Source organism: Vulpes lagopus, chromosome 9, assembly GCF_018345385.1.
Source record: "Vulpes lagopus strain Blue_001 chromosome 9, ASM1834538v1, whole genome shotgun sequence".
NCBI classification, from domain to species: Eukaryota; Metazoa; Chordata; class Mammalia; order Carnivora; family Canidae; genus Vulpes; species Vulpes lagopus.
Genome location: NC_054832.1, coordinates 483,622 through 504,708, shown reverse-complemented (window position 1 = coordinate 504,708; position 21,087 = coordinate 483,622). Strand labels below are relative to the sequence as shown.

The following is a 21,087-nucleotide window of genomic DNA, read 5'->3' as shown; positions in this document are numbered from 1 at the left end:
CGCCTCTGCCTGCGGCCGGGCCCAGCCTCTGGCTTTTAAAGCCCGGGAGCTGCGGGAGGGGGAGGGCGGGGAGGGAGGAGAAGCCGGCGGAAATGGCTTCGCTGGGCCGGGCCCGGCCAGGGTCTCCTGGGAGGGGTCTTGGGGATGCCGCGGCCCCCGCCCGTGTGGACTTCCCCCGAGCAGCTTCGGGAATGGAGGCCTGGCGGTCTGCGGCATTGTCGTGCGTGGGGGGAGAGGTGGAAACAGGCCTGGGACTCATGAGCCGCAGCCCGGAGAGCTAGTGGGGAGGGACGCAGGGCGGATCCCAGCCCCGGCCCGCCCGCCTGGCTTTCGGGTCTGGAGGCTGGGGACCTCGGGGGGCGGGGGCGGGGGCGGGGGCGAGAGGCCGGAGAGCGGGTGCTGAGGCAGCGGAAGCGCAGTGTGGAAGCGCTGCGCGCGCCGCGTGCCGCAGTGTCTCCCTGCCACTCGGTCACCCGGGCTGACCCCGTGCCCGCTGGAGAGGCCTCCCTGCACCCCCGCCCCTTCCCCCAGGGGCGGATGTCGAGCGCGGCGGCGACGCAGCCAAGGGGCTGGGGAGGGGGAGAGGGGCTGCCGTGCCCTTGCTCTAGAAATGCGACTTCACGGGTGGTTTTGCACCCTCCCGCGCGGCCGCAGCTCCCCCGGCGGCCCGCAACCAGGCGGATAACCCTTCCCGCGGCCGCCCGCCCCGCGTTTGCAGCCCCCATGACGTCAGGCCCGGCCGCCAATGGCCGCGCGCGGGGGTGTCGGGGGCTCCAGGCCGCACAATGGCCGCGCGCGGGGACATATGTCCTCAATTAGGACCCCGGGCTGCCATTGTCCCCTCCGTCCCCGCGCCGGCCGGCAGGGGAGCCCACGCTCGGAGCGCCTCCGCGCGCCCGCCGGCGCCGAGGGCCGAGGTGGCGGCGGCTCCGGGGAGGGTCCGGGCGCGGCCGGGCCGGGGCGCGTGCAGGGGGTGCGCGCGCCCGGCGCTCCTCGCGGTGACCTTGCGCGGCGGGGGCGGGGGCGCGCGGCGGGGGCGCGGGCGGGGCGGGGGCGCGCGGCGGGGGCGGGGCGCGCCGGGGTGCGGTGCCGAGCCCCGCGGCTGCCGTGTGCGCGGCCGGGCCCGCAGCCCCGCTTTGTGGCCTCGGCCCGGCGGCGTATTCGTCCTGCGTGGCGGGCGCTCCCGAGGGGCGGGGGCGGGGCGCCGCCAACCCCCTTATCGCGGAGCCGCAGCCGGCGCGGCCCGACGCGGGGGCGGGGCGGGGACCCCCCCGGCCGAGCCTGTGTTCCGGCGCCCTCCCAGGGGGGCCCGGCCGAGGCGCAGCCGGAGGCGCGGGGCCAATTAGCATTTTGATTGCGGGACTGGGGGCCCATCTGGACCGAGGCCTAATTACCGGGCAAACCCTCCGGGCGCGGGCGGGACGTGCCCGGCCGGTCCCTGCACCGGCGCCGCCGCCCGCCCCTCCGGCCGCTCCCGTGCCCCCGCGCGGCCCAGGCGGCCTATCCCTCGGCTCGCTCTCGCGCCCGGCCGCCGCGCACGGCCCCTGGCTGCCCCTTCACCTCTGCCGTCATTTATCTGCCCCTCCAGCCCCTGGCTGGCCGTGCGCGTGCCTGCCCCTCTGTCAGCCTCCCCGCCCCCCACCCCGCCCCCAACCCCCTGGACGGACAAGGCGTCAGAGCGCGGACACATGTGTCCCACGGCCGCGCTCTCGAGGGGACCATTCGGGCGGCCCTTGATCTCGCTCGCTCAGGTGGAGTCCGCAGCCCCCTGGGGCGCCTGGCGGGGAGGGGCAGGTGGGCCCAGGCCTCGGCCATCAGCTCGCAGTGGCCGCGATGCAGCGCACACATGCGGCCCGGCCTCAATTACGTGGGCCGCCTCGCCCCACCTCCTTTCCAGCACCCCCCTGCCCCCCGCCAGCATCCCAAGGTCGCTGCGTCCCAGTCCTAGGGTCCAGCTAGGAGAGACTGGGGAAGGAGAGATGGTGATTCCCATGCTTTTGGAAACTTTTAGCTATCCTCCCCCGGAGGCCCCCCGGAGTCTCTCCCACTGAGGGCTGAAGACTGGGCGGGGGTGGGGTGAGCTTTGTTGCAGGAGAGGACACAGTCCCAGACGAGGCTACTTTGGCTCCCCGAGGACCCAGCCAGTTGAGGGATACTCCGACCCTCAGGGCCTTAGCACCCGAGGACCTTGGTCTGTCCACCCTGCCCCCGTAGAGCCCCTGTTCCCCCTGTCCTGGTTGGTGTTGCAGCTGGGCCCAGCATCTTACCCACCTGGGGTGAGGGGATGCAGTGTTGGTTCTGCATCCCTCTACCTCCCTCTGCTTCTGGGCATGCCCTCTCCAGCCCTGGGCAGGTGTCATGTTGCTCAAAGGCCATGCTTTAAAGTGGAAACTCACAGTGTTATGTCCCCAGCACCCTCCCCCCAGCAGAGCCAAGATCCCTTGTGTGCTCACTCCTGGGCCCTGTGGTCACCCTCTCACCCCCCTCCACTGTGCTGGGGCTCCAATCCAGTCTAGCCCAGCCTACTAGCCTAGCCTAGCAGATCCACTCCTCCTCTGGATCCCTCTCCCTGGCTGCCAGCATCTGACCCTTGCTAGGAGTCTCTTTTGGTCTGGCTCCCTGGCACCCCAACGCCCTCCTCCTCACCGGGAGAATGGAAGTCTTCCTGGAAGACTTTTGACTTCCTGGAAGTCAGTTGAGATCCTGTGTACATAGTGGGCTGACTCAACTGCCAATTTCCCAGCTGTGAGGTAAGACTCACAGCTCAGAACAGCCACCCCCCACCTGCTCCTAAAGCCCACGGCCAGCCCAGGACACTGATACTAACTAGAAAGATGAGGAGGCCAGGTGGTAACTGGGATCATGAGAGCAGGCGGGGGCAGAGACCAGGCCTGGGAGACCATTGTGGGCTTCAGCCTCTATTCCAGAGGAGATGGGATTGTATATTTTTGAGGAGCTGCAGGGAGGCCAATGGGAATAAGCAGGGGTGTTGGGTTTATCCAGGTTTGGGCTTTTGCCAGGCAAGCTTCTGAGAGGGGCAGCTGAGCCAAGGGAGAGGAGGCACTGATTGTAGAATCTAAATGGAGTGAGGAAGGGGTGAGGGCATGACAGCGTGGGGGCTCTGGCGCTGGGGTGGGCATCTGCAGGACGGAGCTGGAACTGCGCTGGGGGGTAGGTGACAGTCTGAGAGTGGGGTGTTGGGTTGAAACGCTGGAGGGGACGTGAGGGGGGACAGTTACTGACGGCAACAGGCTCAAGGGCATAATTGGGGCAGAGGACGAGGTCATTGGCAGGAAGAAGGGGTCATGACTGAGGAGCAGGGAGCTGCAGGCTGGTCCTAAGAAATTGAGGCCACCGGGAAGCAGACCTGGTGCGGCGACGGGGCAATGCCCGCAGCCAGGGCCGGTTGGGTGGTTAGCATGGCTCATGGCTTGTGTCAGCAAAAACTCCTGCAGAGAGGAGTGGGGAAGGGGCCACAGGCCACGGTGAGGAACAGGGGTGCCTGGTGCCCTCTTCCCAGGGGGCTGAGGTGGGAAGAGAAAAAGCAGCCCCCGGAGAAGGCTGGCAGGAAGGGAGCAGGGCAGAGGGGAATTGGGGTTCCCAGCAACAGGGCTGAGGCTGGTGGGGGGTTGCTAGTGACTAGCTATGCCCCAGAAGCCGGGGTGTGTACCGGGTGAGGCTCGGGGTGTGTACCCGGTGAGGCTCGGGAGGACAGCAGCATGGGGCACAGCAGGTCCCTGCCGGGGCAGGAGCTTGGGAGCTACGGGAGAGAGGTTAGACCATGAGGCAACTAAAAATGTCTACTTAAAAAAGACAAGGAAAGGGGATCCCTGGGTGGCACAGCGGTTTGGCGCCTGCCTTTGGCCCAGGGCGCGATCCTGGAGACCCGGGATCGAGTCCCACGTCGGGCTCCCGGTGCATGGAGCCTGCTTCTCCCTCCGCCTGTGTCTCTGCCTCTCTCTCTCTCTCTATGACTATCATAAAAAAAAAAAAAAAAAGACAAGGAAAAACAAAGAGCAAATATCAAAGTAGTAGAAAATGTTTGTATAACAATGGGTTAATATTCTGATCATAGAATAGCTGCTATAAATGAACCTACAGAACAAAGATGCGGAGACCCCCAAGGGGTTAACAGGCAATTTACCGCACGATAAATAAGAGACCTTACTGGGAAAGACATGCAAATTAAACAATATGCAAATTTTAGGGGGTTTTGTTTACAGTTTTATTATATAAAATATCAGATGTGCACAAAAGTGCAAAAGGTCAGATAAAGATAGGTCCACATTGGCCCATCACTACCATCACCTAAGGCCGGCTCACAGCCAATCTGATTTCCTTTCTCTCCCTGAAATCCCAGATATCGTATCTCAAAATGCCACTTTTAGTAAGTAAAGACATTAGAGCACAGAGGGCCTGGGAGTTGTGTGAGGGAGGCCCTGGGTCCCAGCCTGGGGTCACCAGGAGGTGTCATTGGGCTCTGCCCCCTTCTTGCTTCAGGAAGGGTGTCCCCTGAGCCTCATTTTAGGGCCATCAGAGAGGCCAGCAGCCCTGAGTGACCCAGGTCCTACTTTGTTCCAAGGGATCCAACTGCCCAATCTGCCCAGATCCTTGGGCCTCATTTCAAGCCTGAGATAGAATTTCCATACAATAAATGTGTAGAGCATGGAGTTCCATCCGTTTTTTTTTTTTTTCCCCCTAAGGATTTTATTTACTTACTTACTTATTTATTTATTTGAGACAGAAACAGAGATAGCAGAGAAGCAGACTCCCTGCAGAGCAGAGAGCCTGATGCAGGGCTCGATCCCAGGACCCCAGGATCATGACCTAAGCCCAAAGCAAGATGCTTCACTGACTGAGCCACCCAGGCACCCCTGGAGTTCCATCAATTTTAACAACACAGTTGTTCTTGTATCAAGACACAGGACAGGGACACCTGAGTGGCTCAGTGGTTGAGTGTCTTCCTCTGGCTCAGGCCATGACCCTGGGGTCCTGGGACCAAGTCCCAATCAGGCTCCCCACACGGAGCCTGCTTCTCCCTCTGCCTGTGTCTCTCTGTGTGATCATAATCAAGTGATAAAGGGAAATATTAAAAGCAGCCACCAGGGGGTGTAGGGAGAGGAATCAACATACTGTGTATAAATGAGCAAAGATAAGGATGACAACAGACTTTTTTAAAAAGATTTTATTTATTTATTCATGAAAGACACACACAGAGAGAGAGGCAGAGGCAGAGACGTAGGCAGTGAAAGAAGCAGACTCCATGCAGGGAGCCTAATGTGGGACTTGATCCTGGGACCCCAGAATTACGCCCTGAGCTGAAGGCAGGTGCTCAACCGCTGAACCACCCAGGTGTCCCGACAACAGATTTCTCATGGAAATAAAGCAAGCTAGAGGATGGTGGAGCAGCATCTCTAAAGTGCTGGGAGAAAACATTGTCAACCTGGAGTTTGATACCCAGTGAAAATATCTTTGAAATGCACAGGTTAGATAGATGTTTCAGACATATAAAAGCTGTAAGAATTCGTCACCAGCTGACCCACACTACAAGAAATCCTTAAGAAAGCCCTACAGAGGGATCCCTGGGTGGCGCAGCGGTTTGGCACCTGCCTTTGGCCCAGGGCGTGATCCTGGTGACCTGGGATCGAGTCCCACATCGGGCTCCCGGTGCATGGAGCCTGCTTCTCCCTCTGCCTGTCTGCCTCTCTCTCTCTCTCTGTGACTATCAAAAAATAAAAAAATAAAATAAATTTTAAAAAAAAAGAAAGCCCTACAGACAGAAGAAAATGACACCAGATGAAAATATCCATGTCTACAAAGAAATGAGAAGTATGCAAATTGTAACTAAGAAGTAAATGTAAAAACTTTGTTTCTTATTATTTAAAAGATGATCAACTGATTACATAGAATTAACGATGTATGTGGGGTTTGAAACTTATATAGAAGTGGAATGTATAACTAGATAGCATAGTGTTGGGGTGGCAGAGATGGAAGGACAGGATGGCAAAGTGCTCACAGCGTGGGTGAAGTGGCCTAAGTCACTGGAATGTGGGCTCTGATAAGTCAAAGGTGTATCTGTAAAGAATAAAGAAATTACGGACACCTGGGTGGCTCAGTGGTTTAGTGCCTGCCTTCGACTCAGGGCATGACCCCGGGATCCTGGGATCGAGTCCTACGTCGGGCTCCCTGCGTGGAGCCTGCTTCTCCCTCTGCCTGTGTCTCTGCCTCTCTCTCTGTCTGTGTGTCTCTCATAAATAAATTTTTAAAAAAATCTTAAAGCAAAATAATAAGCCAACAAAGAAATCATGCAAAATTCGCAGCAAATACAAAAGAAGGCAGAAGAGGGAAAGGAAAACAGGAAGAGATGGGACACATAGAAAGCACATGGCAGGTTGGTAGATCCAAACCCAGCTGTGTCTCTAATCATATTACATGCAAGTGGTGTGGGCACCCCAACTATGAGGCAGAGGTTGCCAGGTGGTGTAAGAAAGCGGGCCCCCACTGCACGCTGTCTACAATAAACCCATCGTAAACGGAAATAGGTTAAAAGAAGAGGACCTGAAAAGATACACCACATAAACACTAAAGAAGGCTGGGGGGGCTATGTTTGCATAGGACAAAGTAGATTTATTTTTTTTTAAGATTTTATTTATTTATCCATGAGAGACACACAGAGAGGCAGAGACAAAGCAGAGGGAGAAGCAGGTTCCATGCAGGGAGCCCGATGTGGGACTCGATCCCAGGACCCCGGAGTCACACCCTGGGCCGAAGGCAGATGCTCTGCTGCTGAGCCACCCTGGTGCCCCACAAAGTAGATTTGTAAATAAAGAATATTGCAGGGATTGAGAGGGTTGTTTCAAAGAAGGCTAAACTTACTGCAAAAGCTGTGCCAGGGTGCCCAGGGGGCTCCATCGGTGAAGCGCCTGCCTTCCACTCAGGGCACGATCCCGGGTTCCTGGGTGGAGCCCCACTGCGGGCTCTCTCTCTCTCTCTCTCTCTCTCTCGCACACACTCCTCTTAAGTAGATAAATAAATAAAAATATTAAAAAACACAAAATACCTGTGCCAGGCCCAGGTCCTGGTTGAGAGTGAACAAGAACCTCCTGTATGGGGTGAGGCCAGCTGGGGGGTGCCCTGCACGTATTTCACGTCCAGACCCCCTAAGCTGGGCTGGCGGAAGTGCTGCCCCCTGATAAGGACATCCTCTCCTTGAACATTCAGGGACCGTTCTCTCTTCTGTCCTCGTATACTCCCCTCGGGTCTGTCCCCACTTCCTACCACAAGGCCTGTGACTCACAGCATGTGCTGCGGGTGTGGAAACAGGGGCAGGTGCTAAAACCCAAAGGAGCTCTATAGTGGGTTAGAGTGTTCTTCAAAAGGAATGTGCAGGAGGGGGTGTATTATTAGTGTGTGACACACCTGTCCCTGCAGGTGGAGCACACAGCCCAGGCACCATGGAGTGAGAGCAAGCATGGCCCCTGGGAGCTTGGGCTCCATGTCCCCGCAGCTCCGGGGTCAGTCCCAGGGGGTGACAGCTATGGCCAGGGGCACAGCTACAGTGTCCATGAGCTGAAGGCTGTGGCCGCCGCCTGTCGTGTGCAAGAGGCCAGAAGAGGAGTGGCCTGCACAGCAGGGGACCTGAACTGACCACCAGGTGGGGGTCTGGGACTGGGTGGCACCAGGGCCTGCCAGGTCCTGGCAGCTGACCACCAGGCATGGCCACCCTGGCCCAAGAGCGTGCTCTGGCACAGCAACACCTGAACCAGTGGCACTGGCTCTGGGGCCAGGTGACAAGCGGAGATGGACGAGATTGTTGGCTGAGGCTGGAAGGGAAGAAAGTATGAACAGAGGCCAGAGAAAGGGGACGCGTGTTAGCGCAGAGAACGGCGAGGCGGTTGCCTTCCGTCACCTGGAAGGGAGAAAATGTACCTAATGACCTGCTTCAGGGAGAGGAGACATCCAGGAAATGGTGGAAATGCCTGTCGTGTGTGCCACTGTGTCACCTGCAAAAATAATGTATTGAAGTCCTAAGCCCCAGGTGTTCCAGGATGTGATGCTCTTTGGGAATAAGGTCCTTGCAGATGCCGTTAGCTCAGGGGAGGGCATCACGGGAGCAGGGGACCTTTAATCAGGGGAACTGGTGCTTTTACAGGGAGAAGGAACGCGCCCGCGAGACAGGGAGCCGGTGAAGACAGATGCCTGAGGACGCAGAGGCAGATGGGCCAGGGGACCCGAGGACGGCACCGCCAGAGGCTGGGAGGGGGCCTGCCGCGGAGTCGCCCAGGGACCCCAGACGGAGCCAACCCTGCGGGCACCTCGATTTCAGACTTCTGGTCCCCAGAGCTGCGAGATCATAGAGCGCTGTTGTCTTGATGTACCCGCGGCTCGAGAGCCATGAGGGCGGCGAGCTGCCAGTCACATCGAACGGATCACAAGCAGTGAATGAGCTAAGGACGGAACCTTTTAGTTTTTTTGTTTGTTTGTTTGTTTGTTTGTTTGTTTTTATTTATGATAGTCACACAGAGAGAGAGAGAGGCAGAGACACAGGCAGAGGGAGAAGCAGGCTCCATGCACCGGGAGCCCGATGTGGGATTCGATCCCGGGTCTCCAGGATCGCGCCCTGGGCCAAAGGCAGGCGCCGAACCGCTGCGCCACCCAGGGATCCCGACCTTTTAGTTTTCAAGAAGAAATGAGAGGGCCGCCCGGGTGGCTCAGCCATGGAGCACCTGCCTTGGGCCCAAGGCATGATCCTGGAGAACCGGGATCGAGTCCCGCATTGGGCTCCCCACAGGGAGCCTGCTTCTCCCTCTGCCTGTGTCTCTGCCTCTCTCTGTCTCTCATGGATAAATAAAAAATAAAATAAAGTCTTTAAGAAATGTAGGACCTTGAGGCTTCTCCTTCAGATGCCTAAGAGATGTAAAGCAGTATCTTTTTTTTTTTTTTTTTTTTTTTAAGATTTTACTTATTTGAACGAGAGCGTGATCAGGAGGACAGGCAGAAGCAGAGGGACAAGGAGACTCGGAGCAGGGAGCCCGATGTGTGACTTGATCCCAGGACCCCAGGGTCATGCCCTGAGCTGAAGGCAGGTGCTAAACCGCTGAGCTACCCAGGTGTCCCACTTCCTCATATTTTAATAGAGTATCTGTTAAAGGTATCCTTCCCTGTCTCATTCATGTACATCCTGTATGTAGGGAAAGAGAGCTTGGGGTTTTTTAGCTCATGGGTCTCTGCATGGAGGACACACACACCTGGGTGGCCCAAGGAAGGACCCCTGAGCAACCTCATTTGCCCCTGGACCTGACTTAGATGGGAGATCCTGGACTTGAGGTCTGAGCCGGGTGCTGTGATGAGATGAGCTATTGGGGGGTCTGGGAGAGGCCAGAGGGTGCACTGTGGTGGACTCCCCACATTCAGGACCCCTGTGAAACTCCTGCTTTTCATGGACATGACTCTGGGCTTGGCCCTGTGACTTGCTTGGCCACTAGGACATTGGCATGAATGATGAGCCCAGAGGCTTAATGGGATGGGGCCCAGTGAGGCTGTGCCGCTTGTAACACTCCCTCCTGGAAACCGGTAACAAGAGAGTCTGCTGAGTGATGAGAGACCACCTGAAAAGAGGCCTGGAGGCTGGGGGTCAGCTGGGACGCCTGGCCCCCACCGGGAGCAAGTGGAACCACCCAGCTGAGCCCCGCCTGTGGCCCGGCTCCAGTGAGGACTTGCGGTTTCAAAGGCCTCAAGCTGAGGCTGGTTTGTTAGGTATCAACAGGGAACTGAAGCCGCTTGGTCTGCGCCCCTGACTCCCGTCCTCACTGTCTGCCTTCCCAGCCCGAGTCCCATAGTCCAAAATTGTAATCCCTTCCCTGAACCCCACACTCTTATACTGTCCTCACACATCCCCAACCCTTGTTAGACCGAACTATCTTCCAACTCCACACCTGCATCCAAGCAGCAAAACTGCGTTAGAGAAAAACACAAAAGCACACTCACTCACCCTTTAAGTTTACAAAACACGTCTCGAAGTGGGCTCTGCACACGACCAGAAAATCTTACTACATTTTCTTTATCCTGTTCGTCTTCCTTCTCTGGGAAGACTGTTTCACACCTTGCCTTGTTTTTGTTCCTTGAAGCTTCTGAATCTCCACCCACCCTGTCGCCCCTTGAAGCTAACAATCCTTTTTTTCTTCTTTTCTTTCTTTTTGAATCAGAGCCTTGGTTACAAGTGTTAGGAAACTCTGCATAACAATAACTTAAACTTAGAAGTCTTACTCTTTTGCAAAGAGTTCAGCCTAAGCCATCCAGTGCACAGGGCAGCTGCAGTGTTCAGGCTTCCACGATTCCATCTTGCTGCTCTGCTCTCCTCAACCCGTGCCTGGTACCTCGTCATCCAAGGTGGTTGCTGAAGCTCCTGGCATCGTAGGTGCCGTGCCTACAGGCCAGCGGGGTGGGGGGGTGGGAAATGGCAAAGATAGGCCACCCCCCCTTAAGGACGCATTTGGAAATTCTACACGCCAATTCTTATATTGCATTGGCCAGGACTTAGTCCCAAGACGACGGTCATCTATCTACCTGCGATGGAGGCTCGGCAACGCAGTCCCTGCTCTGTGGGACCATAGGCCTAGTTAAATTTGGGGGAGGTTCTCCCTAAGGAACCAGTGGAGGATGGGCAAAGGGATCCCGCTTTGCCCTCGCAAGGTGTTCGCTGTCCTTTCCTCTTCTGCCCAGCCTGGAAGTTGGTTCCTGCATCCTACCCCCTCCTCCCCCACCCCCCACCCCTGCTGGGTGCTCTTCTCCAGAGCTCTGCATGACCCCCGCCTGCAGCATCAGCTCAAATGCTGCATCCCTCCCCATCCAGGGAAGGATTCTCAAATGTGCATCCTCCCTGATCCCCTGAGCTAGGGGGACACCACCCCACCTCCAGCCTCTTTGGCAGTATACAAGTTAGCTCTTCTTTTAGCTCTGTCCCTCTTAAGATTGTCAGCCCCAGGATGCCTGGGTGGCCCTCGGCTCAGGGGTCCTGGGATAGAGTCCTGCATCAGGGTTCCCCGCGGAGAGCCTGCTTCTCCCTCTGCCTGTGTCTCTGCCTCTATGTGTCTCTCTCATGAATAAATAAATAAAATCTTGCCCCCCCCCCAAAAGAAGGTCAGCCCGAGGAGGACAGGAACTTTGCCTTCCTAGATGCAACTAAGTCCCCAACCTGAAGCATTGACCTGAGCAGCCTCCCAGAGCCCGAGGGACTGACATGCCTTTCTAACCCCTTCAGAGCAGACGCACTGGGGGCCTAGCTCGACCACGAGCCACTCACGCAGCAAGGCTAGCCCCATGGCCTCCACCTCCCACTCCTCACCTTCCCCTCATAACGTTTCCCCCAACCTGTCCCAAGCCCCTCACGCCAGGTCTGCTCACCCTCTCCAGTCTGTCCCCTGGCAAAAGCAAGGCACTCACCTGGGGATAACTTGGGCCCTATCTTCTGAGGGGCAAGAGGAGCCTGCACCTGTGCCATGACCATTGCCTGAAGCCATTCCAGCAGTCCCTGGATCCTGCCCACGCACCCACTGGGTTTGGCCACCTTGGGATCAGGAGTTGATCAGTGAGTGACTCTGAGCCATGGTTCCAGGCAGGATGAGCTCCATGGCATGTGACCCGGGCAGTCACCCTCAGAAGGGCCCATACAGGGTTTTGTTGTTGTTTTGTTTGTTTGTTTAACTAAGTAAACTACACCCAACATGGGGCTCAAACACAATCCCAGGATCAAGAGTCACATGCTCCACTGACCTAGCCAGGCAGGCACCCCCATCCTGGGCTTAATGCTTTAGTGTCTCCTGGAAATTCTCAATAACTGTTTTAACAAGAGGTGCTGCACTTTCATTTCACATGGGGCCCTGCAAATTATGCAGCTGGTTCTGGTTCCAGGGATGCTCACTGACATAACACTCAGAGACCTAGGCCACCAGCGAGGCCCTGAGGGGAAATGCTGACCAGAGGAGCCACATGGACAGTGCCAGCTGCCACTCCTGCGGGGGCCACAATAGCCCACTGCCCTCTCCACTCCCACAGCAGCTCCCGCTACCCAGGAGGGGGGAACACCCACTGGACAAGGGGATAGGGGACTGGTGGGCCGGTGGGCATGGGGAAGGAAGCTACAGGGATGCATGGGTCCACCCAGCAGGCCTTGAACCCTGCTCCAGGGCTCTGCAACGTACTCCCTAGGAGCGCTGCAGCCCTGACTTTGGGGACACGTAGCCCCAGGCACAAGGCTGGACCCGTGGCGATGCCCCCTCCCATTGCTGAGTGGACTAGGAACACAGACTGACCAGATTCTGACTCCAGGATGCCTCATTGGTCCACACTCCCGAGGCCAGGCAGGACGGCTAAGTGCTGCTGACAGGGAGGCAGGGGGTCCCACACCTGTCCAGTGAGGAGTCCTGGGGGGCCTGCTGCTCATTGCTCACCCTGCTCCTATTGCCACCCCCAATCTTCCAGCCCAGACTCCAAGATGTGCTCCCTGAGGCCCTGGGAGGTGGGCAGTAGGGGAAGACCCTGGAGCAGGGGCCTCCTCCCCCTCCCTTGCCCTCCCCTCCCAGAGGGAGCACTTCCTGGAAGCGAGAGGCAGCTTTATTGAGGGGGTAGAGGTGAGAGACTGGCCAGGAAGGGAGAATGCAGCTCGTGAGCAGGGGTGCGGGGAGCGGGGCTGCCTGTGGCGTCACACGTCCAGGTCCAGGTCCAGGTCGGACTGGGAGTCCCGCTTGTCGTACGCGCGGGTCTTGCGCTGCACGATGCCCGGGCTGAAGGCGGCCCCCAGCGGCCAGTGGCGGACCACGTGGCGGTAGGACGTGGCCAGGCAGTCAAAGTAGTTGATGTTGAGCTTCCGGGCAATGTGACGGCCCAGGTACTCCATCTGCTGCGGGGACAGGCGGCGGTCAGGAGGAGACGGTCCGCCCTGCGCCGCGGGCTGCGTGGGAACCGCGCTGTGCCCGAGGAGCGGCCCGTGCTAAGCCCCTAAGCGGTGGGGGCCTCGCGTAGGACGGAGGAGGGGAGGGAGTGCGGCCCGGGACCCACCTCGTAGCGCTCTGACAGCTGCACCAGCACCAGCGGCTCTAGTTTGTGGCCGCACAGAACCAGCTGGAAGAAGCACCTTCCGTAGGCTGCAGTGGGGCGAGCAGTTCAGCCCGGGGGCTCCATGGGGCTGGGGCGAGGGCGAGGGGTCGGGGAGGCTCCGGGGGCTGGGGGCTCCGGGGGCCAGAGCCCGGGGGGCGGGGCAGAGGACTGGCACCCTCCCCCCTGCACACCCTCCCCGGTCGGCGGCCGCGCGGTGCTTCACCGTCGGAGCTGAGCGCCAGGCGCACGTAGACCAGGTGCATAGGGCCCTGACACACGGTGCGGCCCTGGATGGAGAAGTGGTACGTGCCCCGCGCGTGGTTCAGCACCAGGCGGCGCCGCGCCAAAGACGAAATCATGAGCCACAGGCCCACCGCCAGGCCGCACGCGGGGAAGCCCCAAGTCTCCTGCTTCCGCACCTGCCGGAGCCGCCGGGACCTGAGCAGCCAGGGGGCGGGGCCTGGGCGGGGCCGGGGCGAGGGGGCGGGGCCGGTGAGCGTTGGGGCGGGGCCACGGGCGGGGCCAGGTGAGTGAGGGCCGGGGCCATGGGCGGGGCCAGGGCGAGTGTCGGGGGGCGGGGCCACGGGCGGGGCCAGGGCGAGTGTCGGGGTGGGGCGGGGCGGGGCCGGGGCCGGGGCCGGGCGGGGCGCGGCAGCCCCCAGGAGGCCGGCCCTGCGCTGGGGCGCGGCCGGGAGCTCAGACCTGGCTCACCACGCCGAAGCTGACGAGGAGGAGGCAGACGACGAAGAGCAGCGTGCCCTTCCACAGGGTGTCCAGGTAGTACTCGAGCACGAAGACTGCGGGCAGCGTGGCGGCGGCGCGTGAGGACGGCCGGGCCCTGCCGGCAGCGGGGGTGGCAGTGCCAGCGCTCGGGCCGGAGCAGCCGCCGCACGCAGGGCCCGGGGCGCGGTCGGCATCCAGGCCGCACGCACATCGGATCCCCGCCCCGCGCCCCACGCCCCGCGCCCCCACCCAGGCCGCAGCCCCCCGGGGGTTCAGGGGGCGCCCCGGCCCGGCCCGCGCGCACCGTTGGGCTGCTGCTGGGTGAACGGGTAGAAGCTGTTGTTCTTCAGGCGCTTGGCCAGGTGGCGCTGGGTGCAGAAGAGCCCCAGGGCCCAGAGCTGGAAGCGCTTGCCTCCGGAGGTCGTGGGCAGGCCGCTAGCCCGGCCCTTGGGGGCCTGCGTTGGGCACAGAGGGTCAGGGGGGCTCCCGCAGGCCGCCCGCGCCCCGGGCTCAGGGTCACGCCGGTACCTGGGACGACAAAGCCTCCAGGGCTGCGGTCCAGGAAGGAGCGTCTGTCGGACGGAGGGCCGAGGAGCGCCGCGGCGGGTGGTCCCGGCTGGGCGGTCCGGGATTCTAGAAGCTCTGGGCAGCGCGTTCTAGAAGGGGCTGTTCTGTTCCTACCTCTGTGGGGAGTGCCCACACCACAGAGGCCCCCTGCACCAACCGGTTCACAGGCCTCGCCTTAAGGGCGGGTGGCCAGACATCCCAGGCCTGCGCTGGAGGTCTGCAGGCAGGCACTCCACACTGGACCTCCCGGCTGAGCAGGGCCGCCCTCACCCCATGGCCACTTTTGCCCAGGCGGAGCCTCAAACACAAGCACAGACAGCTCACCCCCCTGTCCCTGAGGGCAGGACACACACATTCCAAGATTCAAGCACCTGGTGAATCAGCAATGCACCCCTACCCCCACCCTCAGGCTCCCAGCAGTTTTAGCCTTGAATGGTTCCTGTAGGCACAACACCTGGCCTCTCATCCCCACCTTAAGGACCACACAGAGTTCCTAAAAATGTTTTATTGTTTAAAAAATGCTTAAACATCCAAAATGTGGAAAGGGTGGCAGGTACTGCTGACTACCTGAGGGCTGGGGGTCTGGAGCTGCCTAGCTGGAGGAGGGAAGGCTGGTGAGCAGCTGCTCTAGGCACCACTGGACTTCCTCCTGGCCTCGGTAGGCCCGCTTCAGGCCCCGAGGAAGGCAGCGGCAGGATTCCAGGTTGAGATAGAGCAGGCCTGGGCAGCTGCTGATCACAGAGCTGTGGGGGCAGGGCACACCATGGGGAGTCAAGCCGCTGGTTCCCAAAAGACCCAGGCCCCGCTGGGGCTCGGCCAAGGTAAGGAGCCCTCTCTGCCCAGGTGCCACACCTGGCTCTGCCACCCACAGCCACCGAGGCCCAAGCCCAGTACCCGTGGTGTCCCTAATGTCCATCCTAAAGAGGAGCTTGGCCAACACGTGCTCCCCTTTTGCACCCTGAAACTTGCAAGCCGTACTGACTCCAAGAGACCGGGAATGGGGATGCTGACCTGACTGTGCTTGGTGTGACCCGGGTGCCCCTGAGGTTGACAGAGCATAAGGCTGGGTGTGAGCCCCCAGGGGTGGCTGAGAAGGCAGCCAAGGCCTGCTCCAGGTCTTTCTCACTGAAGCCCTGGCCACTCAAGTCCAGTTCCCGCAGAGTGTGGCGCCACTTCTGAGTCAACAGGTGGCTGCCCTCTTTGGCTAGAGTCAAGCGATCTGACGTGCCATAAAGACCCAGGTGAAGCTGTTCTAGCTCTGCAAGGGAAGAGTGGTCATGAGTCGTGGGGCGGCAAGGGTGCCCACATCCCTCCCGCCCAGCCACCACCCAGAAAAAGCTGACCCTGACACGGTAGATCGTGCAGGCCGGCGGGTGTGATGCGGGCACAGCCACGAAGATCCAGCAGGCGCAGGTTAGGAGAGCCGTGGAGCAGGCGGCCCAGGGCCTCATTGCTTACAAAGTTGCAGGTGGAACCGGCGAGGCAGAGCTCCTCGAGGCTGGGGAAGCCTGGGCCAGGAGTCACCACTCGCCCGGAAGGCTTGGGCAGCCACATCAGGTTTAGGAGCCGCAGCACCTGGAGGGAGGCCCAGGCTGCAGACGGGAAGGGAGGGTGGCAGGTGGGAGAGGCGGGGTGTCAGGTACCTGCAGCTGGGGGCAGCCCTTCTGCAGCCCCTCAACAGGCAGCTGGAGAGGAGTGCTGCTGCGGTTGATGCCAGTGCTCACCTCCAGGACCTGGAGCTGGGGACAACAGCTGCCCTGCAGAGGTGGAGGAGAACAGACTCAGCGGCCTGGCTGCGCCGGGCTCAGCATCCCGCTCTGCTGCTGCCCGTCACCAACCTACCAGAAGCGCACCCAGGATGGCTGTTGTCTGGGAGCTGTAGGTCAGCCACAACTTGCGCATTCGGGGCCCTGCCTCCTCCAAGAAGCTCACCACGGCTGTGGACTCCACCTGGGAACCCAGCACATGGGTACCCGTCCCTTCGGCCCAAGCTTCTTCAGGGCCCCTGGGGACACAGGGCTCACCATGGAGTGCTGTATGTCCAGGCTGTGGAGCTGAGGGCAGGCTTTGGCTAGCATGATCAGAGTGTCAGAGGTTACACCATGGCAATCGGAAAGCTTGAGGAAGGTGAGCCGAGGACAGGACTCGCTAACCAGCTGTGGAAGACAGAGTACCAGCAGAGATTGGGAGAGGTCATGTGTCCACAAAGGAAGAAACCAGTGGCCGACACCAAACCCTCACTACTGCCTCAGCTATGACCTCCTTTCTGCCCACGGCAGGCCAACATGGTGCTCCCAGTTCTGACACCTCCCTGCTGAAAGAAACAACAGGGAAGGAGGCCCAGGCAGGCATCCCCGTGGGGCAACACTGGGCTCCAGGTGCCTGACCCACTCCCTGGAAGTACTGGGCAACCCCAAAATGTCATGGCCGGTGGGCAGGGCAGCCTGGAGCTCTCACCTTCAACACGGGGTGTACCTGGGACTTCCAGTGGATGAGGGTCAGCCTCTGGAGCTGCGAGAACCTGGGCCGACAGCAGAGGCAGAGCTGCACGGTGTTCCCATGCTGCCCGACAGCGGCGTCCCTACCCACCCCTTCCGTTAGGGAGACACACACGGCCTTCTACAAGCCGCCGACAGGAAGCCAGGGAAGAAAGAAAAGAGGGAAGGTCTCACCGATTGGGCATAAGCCACTCCAGGGAGGCGAGAAGCTTCTTCTCGGCCTTGGCTTCACTCTTGGCGAGGCGGCCAGCCGGCGAGGGCGACAGGGTCACCGTGTGCCAGAGCGCAGGGTGGGAGGCCGCCTGGTGCCAGCGGCGGCACACGCGAGCAGCCCTGGGAGGAGACCTGGGCTGAGGGGCTGCGACGAGACCGCGGGCCCCGTCGTCCTCACCAGGCTGCGGACAGCTCGGCTGCAGGGCCGGCCCTGGGCTCTCCGTGGACCCCCGAGAGGCCGCGCTCTGTCCCCCGCGGTGCCCCCGCCGCGGCCACCCGCCCGCTGGGCAAGAGGTCAGCTGGGCCGTGCCGCTGCGCCCCCCGGGGCTGGGGTACCTGCCGAGGAAGGGCACGGGCCCGTCGGCCGCCACCAGCAGCCCGAAGATCTGCAGCAGGATTTCCAGGGGGATGCGGTCGCCCCAGCCCGGGTCGGGCCCCGGCGGCGGCTCCGGGGCGGGCGCCGTTCTAGGCCTGGCCCTGGCGCCCGGGGCGCGGGGCGCGGGGGCCGGCTGCCGCTGAGCGCGGCGGGCGGCGCGCCGGTGCACGCGGGGGCGGGCAGGCCCCGGGCCGGGCAGCACCAGCAGCATGCTGTCCGACTGCAGCAGGTGGTACCCGGAGCCGCTCGGCGCCAGCCGGTCCCACCACCAGTCCTCGGCCGAGCGAGCCCGCTCCCCGGCCGCCTGCGCGCCCCGAACCCGGCGCCGGGCCCGTCGCGCCGCCCCGGCAGCCATAGCTCCCAGCCCAAGCCCCGGGCCGCCCCGGGGCGGCGGAAGGGGCGGGTCCCGCGGCGGAAGGGCGGGGCCTGGGCCGACACGCCCCGCGCCCGACTTCCGAGGCGGGACTTCCGGCTGCGGCCTCGCGGGAGGCCGAGGCGGGCTGGGCGGCCTGCGGCTTCCTGCGGTCCTGGCTGTGGGGTGGGCGCTCGGTCCGGCGGGGCAGCGGCTCCCGGCCCCCGCCCCCGGCTCCGGGCCCGAGGCGCCGCCCGTGGAGCGCGGCGAGACGCCTGGCTGTCGGGGCGGGGGGCGCCCGGCAGCTCCGCGCCGCCCGCCGGACGCCGCGAGGGGCGGTGCGGGGCCCGCCCCCTCCCCGCGGACACGCCCCCTCCCCGCGGACACGCCCCCTCCCCGCGGACCCGCCTTCGCTCCCGCCGGCCCGCGGCTCGCAGAAGCCTGGGACTCTCGCCGGGGCGGAGCGGCAGCCGAGGTGTGCGCGGCGCTGGGGATCCCCGTCCCGGGTCCGGGTCCGCCCCGGGGGCGGGCGGTGGTGGCCCGAGCAGCGCAGGCGGGGCGTGGGGCCCCCTCCCCGCGTGCTCCCGGGGCCCCGCGTGCTGCGCCTCCTGCCGCGAGCGCCTCCCGGGTGCGCCGCCCGGCACCGTCGAGGCCCGCTGGCCCCGCTCGTCGCCGTGCAGGTCTGTCTGACGTGTGGCCCCGCGTCCGCGTCTGTTTTCTTCGAGGTGCCGGAGGCCTTGGGGTCGCGGCAGAGCCGGAGCGTGCGCTCGGGCCGAGGCGGGGGCGGAGGAGCAGGCGGTGACCCTGGGCTGTGCTGCGGGGCCCAGCGCGGGCCGGATGGCAGCACCCCCGCTGGGCCGCCTGGTGTCGACACACCTGCTGGTGGCCCTCTTTGGCATGGGCTCTTGGGCTGCCATCAACGGGATCTGGGTGGAGCTGCCCGTGGTGGTGAAAGACCTTCCCGAGGGTGAGCGGGGCGTGCAGGGGGCGCGCAGGGGGCGGGGGCGGCCGCCCTGAGCCGCCGCCGCTCACCGCTGCTCTCCCCTCCCCGCAGGTTGGAGTCTGCCGTCCTATCTGTCTGTGCTGGTGGCGCTGGGGAACCTGGGTCTGTTGTTGGTGACTCTGTGGAGGCGGCTGGCTCCGGGCAAGAGCGAGCGGGTCCCCATCCAGGTGGTACAGGCGCTGAGCGTGGTGGGCACAGCCCTGCTGGCCCCGCTCTGGCACCACGTGGCCCCCGTAGCGGGGCAGCTCCACTCCGTGGCCTTCCTGACGCTGGCCTCCGTGCTGGCCCTGGCCTGCTGTGCCTCTAATGTCACCTTCCTGCCCTTCCTGAGCCACCTGCCACCTCCCTTCCTGCGCTCCTTCTTCCTGGGTCAGGGCCTCAGCGCCCTGCTGCCCTGTGTGCTGGCCCTACTGCAAGGCGTAGGCCACCTCGAATGTCTGCCAGCCTCTGCCAATGGCACCCTCTGGCTCCCCAACGACTTCCCAGAGCGTTTTCCCGCCAGCACCTTTTTCTGGGTGCTGACTGCTCTTCTGGTCACTTCGGCTGCCGCCTTCCAGGGTCTGCTGCTGTTGTTGCCATCACCACCATCTGCATCCACAGCAGGTCTGGGGTCTGACCTGCGGGTGAGGACCCCAGGAGTGGAGGAGGAGGAGGAAGAGGCTTCACCGCTGCAGGAGTCACCGAACCAAGCAGCAGGCGCCCCTCCCAGCCCAGACCCTGACTCCCATCGGCTGCTCTCTGTCCACAGTGCCTTCCTGCTGGGCCTGCTGGCCATCACCAATGCACTGACCAATGGTGTGTTGCCTTCCGTGCAGAGCTTTTCCTGCCTGCCCTATGGCCGCCTGGCCTACCACCTGGCAGTGGTGTTGGGCAGCGCCGCCAACCCTCTCGCCTGCTTTCTGGCCATGGGCGTGCTATGCAGGTATGAGGGTCCCCGGCTGCTTGGGATGGAGTTTAGGGATGGGCGCTGGGTTGTGGTGCAGCCAGTCCTGAACTTCTGCTCACCCGTGTAGGTCTCTGGCAGGGCTGGGTGGTCTCTCTGTGCTGGGCATGCTCTTTGGGGCCTACCTGATGGCACTGGCAGTCCTGAGCCCTTGCCCACCCTTGGTGGGCACCTCTGCAGGGGTGGTCCTTGTGGTAAGTCTGCTGGGAATACTGAGGCAAAGTGGTTGCGGTGGTGGTGGTGGTGGTTGCCCCAGAGCAGGGAACATTTCATGCTCAGCCTGCTGCTGTGTCCATCATTCAGGTGCTGTCATGGGTACTGTGTTCGGGTGTGTTTTCCTACGTGAAGGTGGCCGCGAGCTCCTTGCTGCACGGTGGCGGCCGGCCGGCACTGCTGGCAGCTGGAGTGGCAATCCAGGTGGGCTCCCTGTTAGGTGCTGTTGCCATGTTCCCTCCCACCAGCATCTATCACGTGTTCCGCAGCGGGAAGGACTGTGTGGACCAGTGTGGCTCCTAAGCCTGGGTGGATGGGGACCTGACGTCGGGCTGAGATGCCACAGCGCCCAAGTGCTCAGAGTCCAAGGAGGTCCTCCTACACGTGGATGTACTCGTGGACACCTGTACACTCCATAGCAGATACTGGTCAGGGCGGAGACCGCAGAGCAGGCCCAGAACCAGGGTCTGGCTAGGGCTGTGGACTTGGCCCGAGATCTGGAACCCGTGTGGGCTTTACACAATAAATCACTGTTACTCCATGGATCCGAGTAGTTAACTCCTGTAGTGTCTTTGTGCAGGTGGACGTCTGCTGAGCTGGAGGGGTGACTTGAACCATTCGGTAGGGCCCCCCCGCCTCCTGGCTGCTCATAGATTCTGGGGTTGCGCCCTCTGAGCCCTGGACTCTGCTGCCCACCCCCCCATTGCTTGTTGGAACTTCCTCCCGAGGACTGGCTACCGTGGTCAGAGGCGCGTGGTGCCCACCCGACACCAGCTTCCCCGGGATCTCCCGCCGGGTGGTGGGGCCTCTTCCTGTGGGGGCCACTGCTCTGCAAACCTCCGGCCATGTGGTGGGCAGAGCCAGCGAGGTGCGAGGGTCCCGCAGGGGGCTGCTGCTTCATTGTGGTGCAGCAGTGGTAGCGTCTGGTCTGCTCGTGCGGGAGGATCCTCTTGTGAGGCCCAGGCACCGTAGGGGCTCCGTCAGTAGGGCTTTGAGAACACTGGGGTCTAAGGTCCTGGCCAACTTAGGGATCCTTCTGGTCAGGAGCATCACTCCCTTCCCTGAGCCACAAGCGGCTAGTTTCTGGCTTCTTTCTGTGATCAA

The 21,087-nt window shown here is 61.9% G+C and overlaps 3 protein-coding genes across 6 annotated transcripts; 1 reads left to right on the top strand and 2 right to left on the bottom strand.

The window, feature by feature from the left end:
- Window positions 1-8,902: 8,902 nt before the first annotated feature.
- TMEM249 (transmembrane protein 249) lies at window positions 8,903-14,660 on the bottom strand. The gene is made up of 8 exons (XM_041769416.1): window positions 14,656-14,660; window positions 14,539-14,602; window positions 14,123-14,474; window positions 13,798-13,892; window positions 13,319-13,514; window positions 13,057-13,142; window positions 12,312-12,898; window positions 8,903-11,566 (listed from the first exon to the last, which is right to left on the bottom strand). Exons 1-7 carry the CDS (start codon window positions 14,658-14,660, stop codon window positions 12,701-12,703), a joined length of 996 nt encoding a protein of 331 aa, XP_041625350.1. The 3' UTR covers window positions 8,903-11,566; window positions 12,312-12,700.
- A 215-nt stretch (window positions 14,661-14,875) lies between these two features.
- FBXL6 (F-box and leucine rich repeat protein 6) lies at window positions 14,876-17,827 on the bottom strand. Of its 3 annotated transcripts, none has more exons than XM_041768794.1 (9): window positions 17,433-17,827; window positions 17,058-17,216; window positions 16,843-16,906; window positions 16,410-16,541; window positions 16,228-16,335; window positions 16,029-16,142; window positions 15,729-15,960; window positions 15,397-15,643; window positions 14,876-15,128 (listed from the first exon to the last, which is right to left on the bottom strand). In XM_041768794.1, exons 1-9 carry the CDS (start codon window positions 17,825-17,827, stop codon window positions 14,978-14,980), a joined length of 1,602 nt encoding a protein of 533 aa, XP_041624728.1. In that variant the 3' UTR covers window positions 14,876-14,977. The 3 variants fall into 3 exon arrangements, with proteins under 3 accessions (XP_041624728.1, XP_041624731.1, XP_041624729.1); XM_041768797.1 differs by having other exon boundaries at window positions 16,110-16,142; XM_041768795.1 differs by having other exon boundaries at window positions 16,861-16,906.
- Window positions 17,828-18,164: 337 nt separating this feature from the next.
- SLC52A2 (solute carrier family 52 member 2) lies at window positions 18,165-20,528 on the top strand. 2 transcript variants are annotated; one of them, XM_041768815.1, is made up of 5 exons: window positions 18,165-18,299; window positions 18,550-18,791; window positions 18,879-19,749; window positions 19,852-19,964; window positions 20,074-20,528. In XM_041768815.1, exons 2-5 carry the CDS (start codon window positions 18,662-18,664, stop codon window positions 20,400-20,402), a joined length of 1,443 nt encoding a protein of 480 aa, XP_041624749.1. In that variant the 5' UTR covers window positions 18,165-18,299; window positions 18,550-18,661; the 3' UTR covers window positions 20,403-20,528. The 2 variants fall into 2 exon arrangements, with proteins under 2 accessions (XP_041624749.1, XP_041624750.1); XM_041768816.1 differs by having other exon boundaries at window positions 19,841-19,964; window positions 20,074-20,430.
- The last annotated feature ends 559 nt before the right edge of the window (window positions 20,529-21,087 follow it).

Coding starts and splice junctions, on each gene's coding strand:
- TMEM249 (XM_041769416.1), bottom strand. Junction 13,893..14,122: donor CACCCAGCAGCAGCCCAACG/GTGCGCGCGGGC, acceptor CGCTGCCCGCAG/TCTTCGTGCTCGAGTACTAC. Junction 13,515..13,797: donor GCTTCGGCGTGGTGAGCCAG/GTCTGAGCTCCC, acceptor CGGCTCCGGCAG/GTGCGGAAGCAGGAGACTTG.
- FBXL6 (XM_041768794.1), bottom strand. CDS start 17,827: ATGGCTGCCGGGGCGGCGCGACGGGCCCGGCGCCGGGTTCGGGGCGCG. Junction 16,907..17,057: donor GAGTGGCTTATGCCCAATCG/GTGAGACCTTCC, acceptor CTGTCGGCCCAG/GTTCTCGCAGCTCCAGAGGC. Junction 15,961..16,028: donor AGGGCTGCCCCCAGCTGCAG/GTACCTGACACC, acceptor GCCTCCCTCCAG/GTGCTGCGGCTCCTAAACCT.
- SLC52A2 (XM_041768815.1), top strand. CDS start 18,662: ATGGCAGCACCCCCGCTGGGCCGCCTGGTGTCGACACACCTGCTGGTG. Junction 18,792..18,878: donor GGTGAAAGACCTTCCCGAGG/GTGAGCGGGGCG, acceptor CCCTCCCCGCAG/GTTGGAGTCTGCCGTCCTAT. Junction 19,750..19,851: donor GCCATGGGCGTGCTATGCAG/GTATGAGGGTCC, acceptor GGTCTCTGGCAG/GGCTGGGTGGTCTCTCTGTG.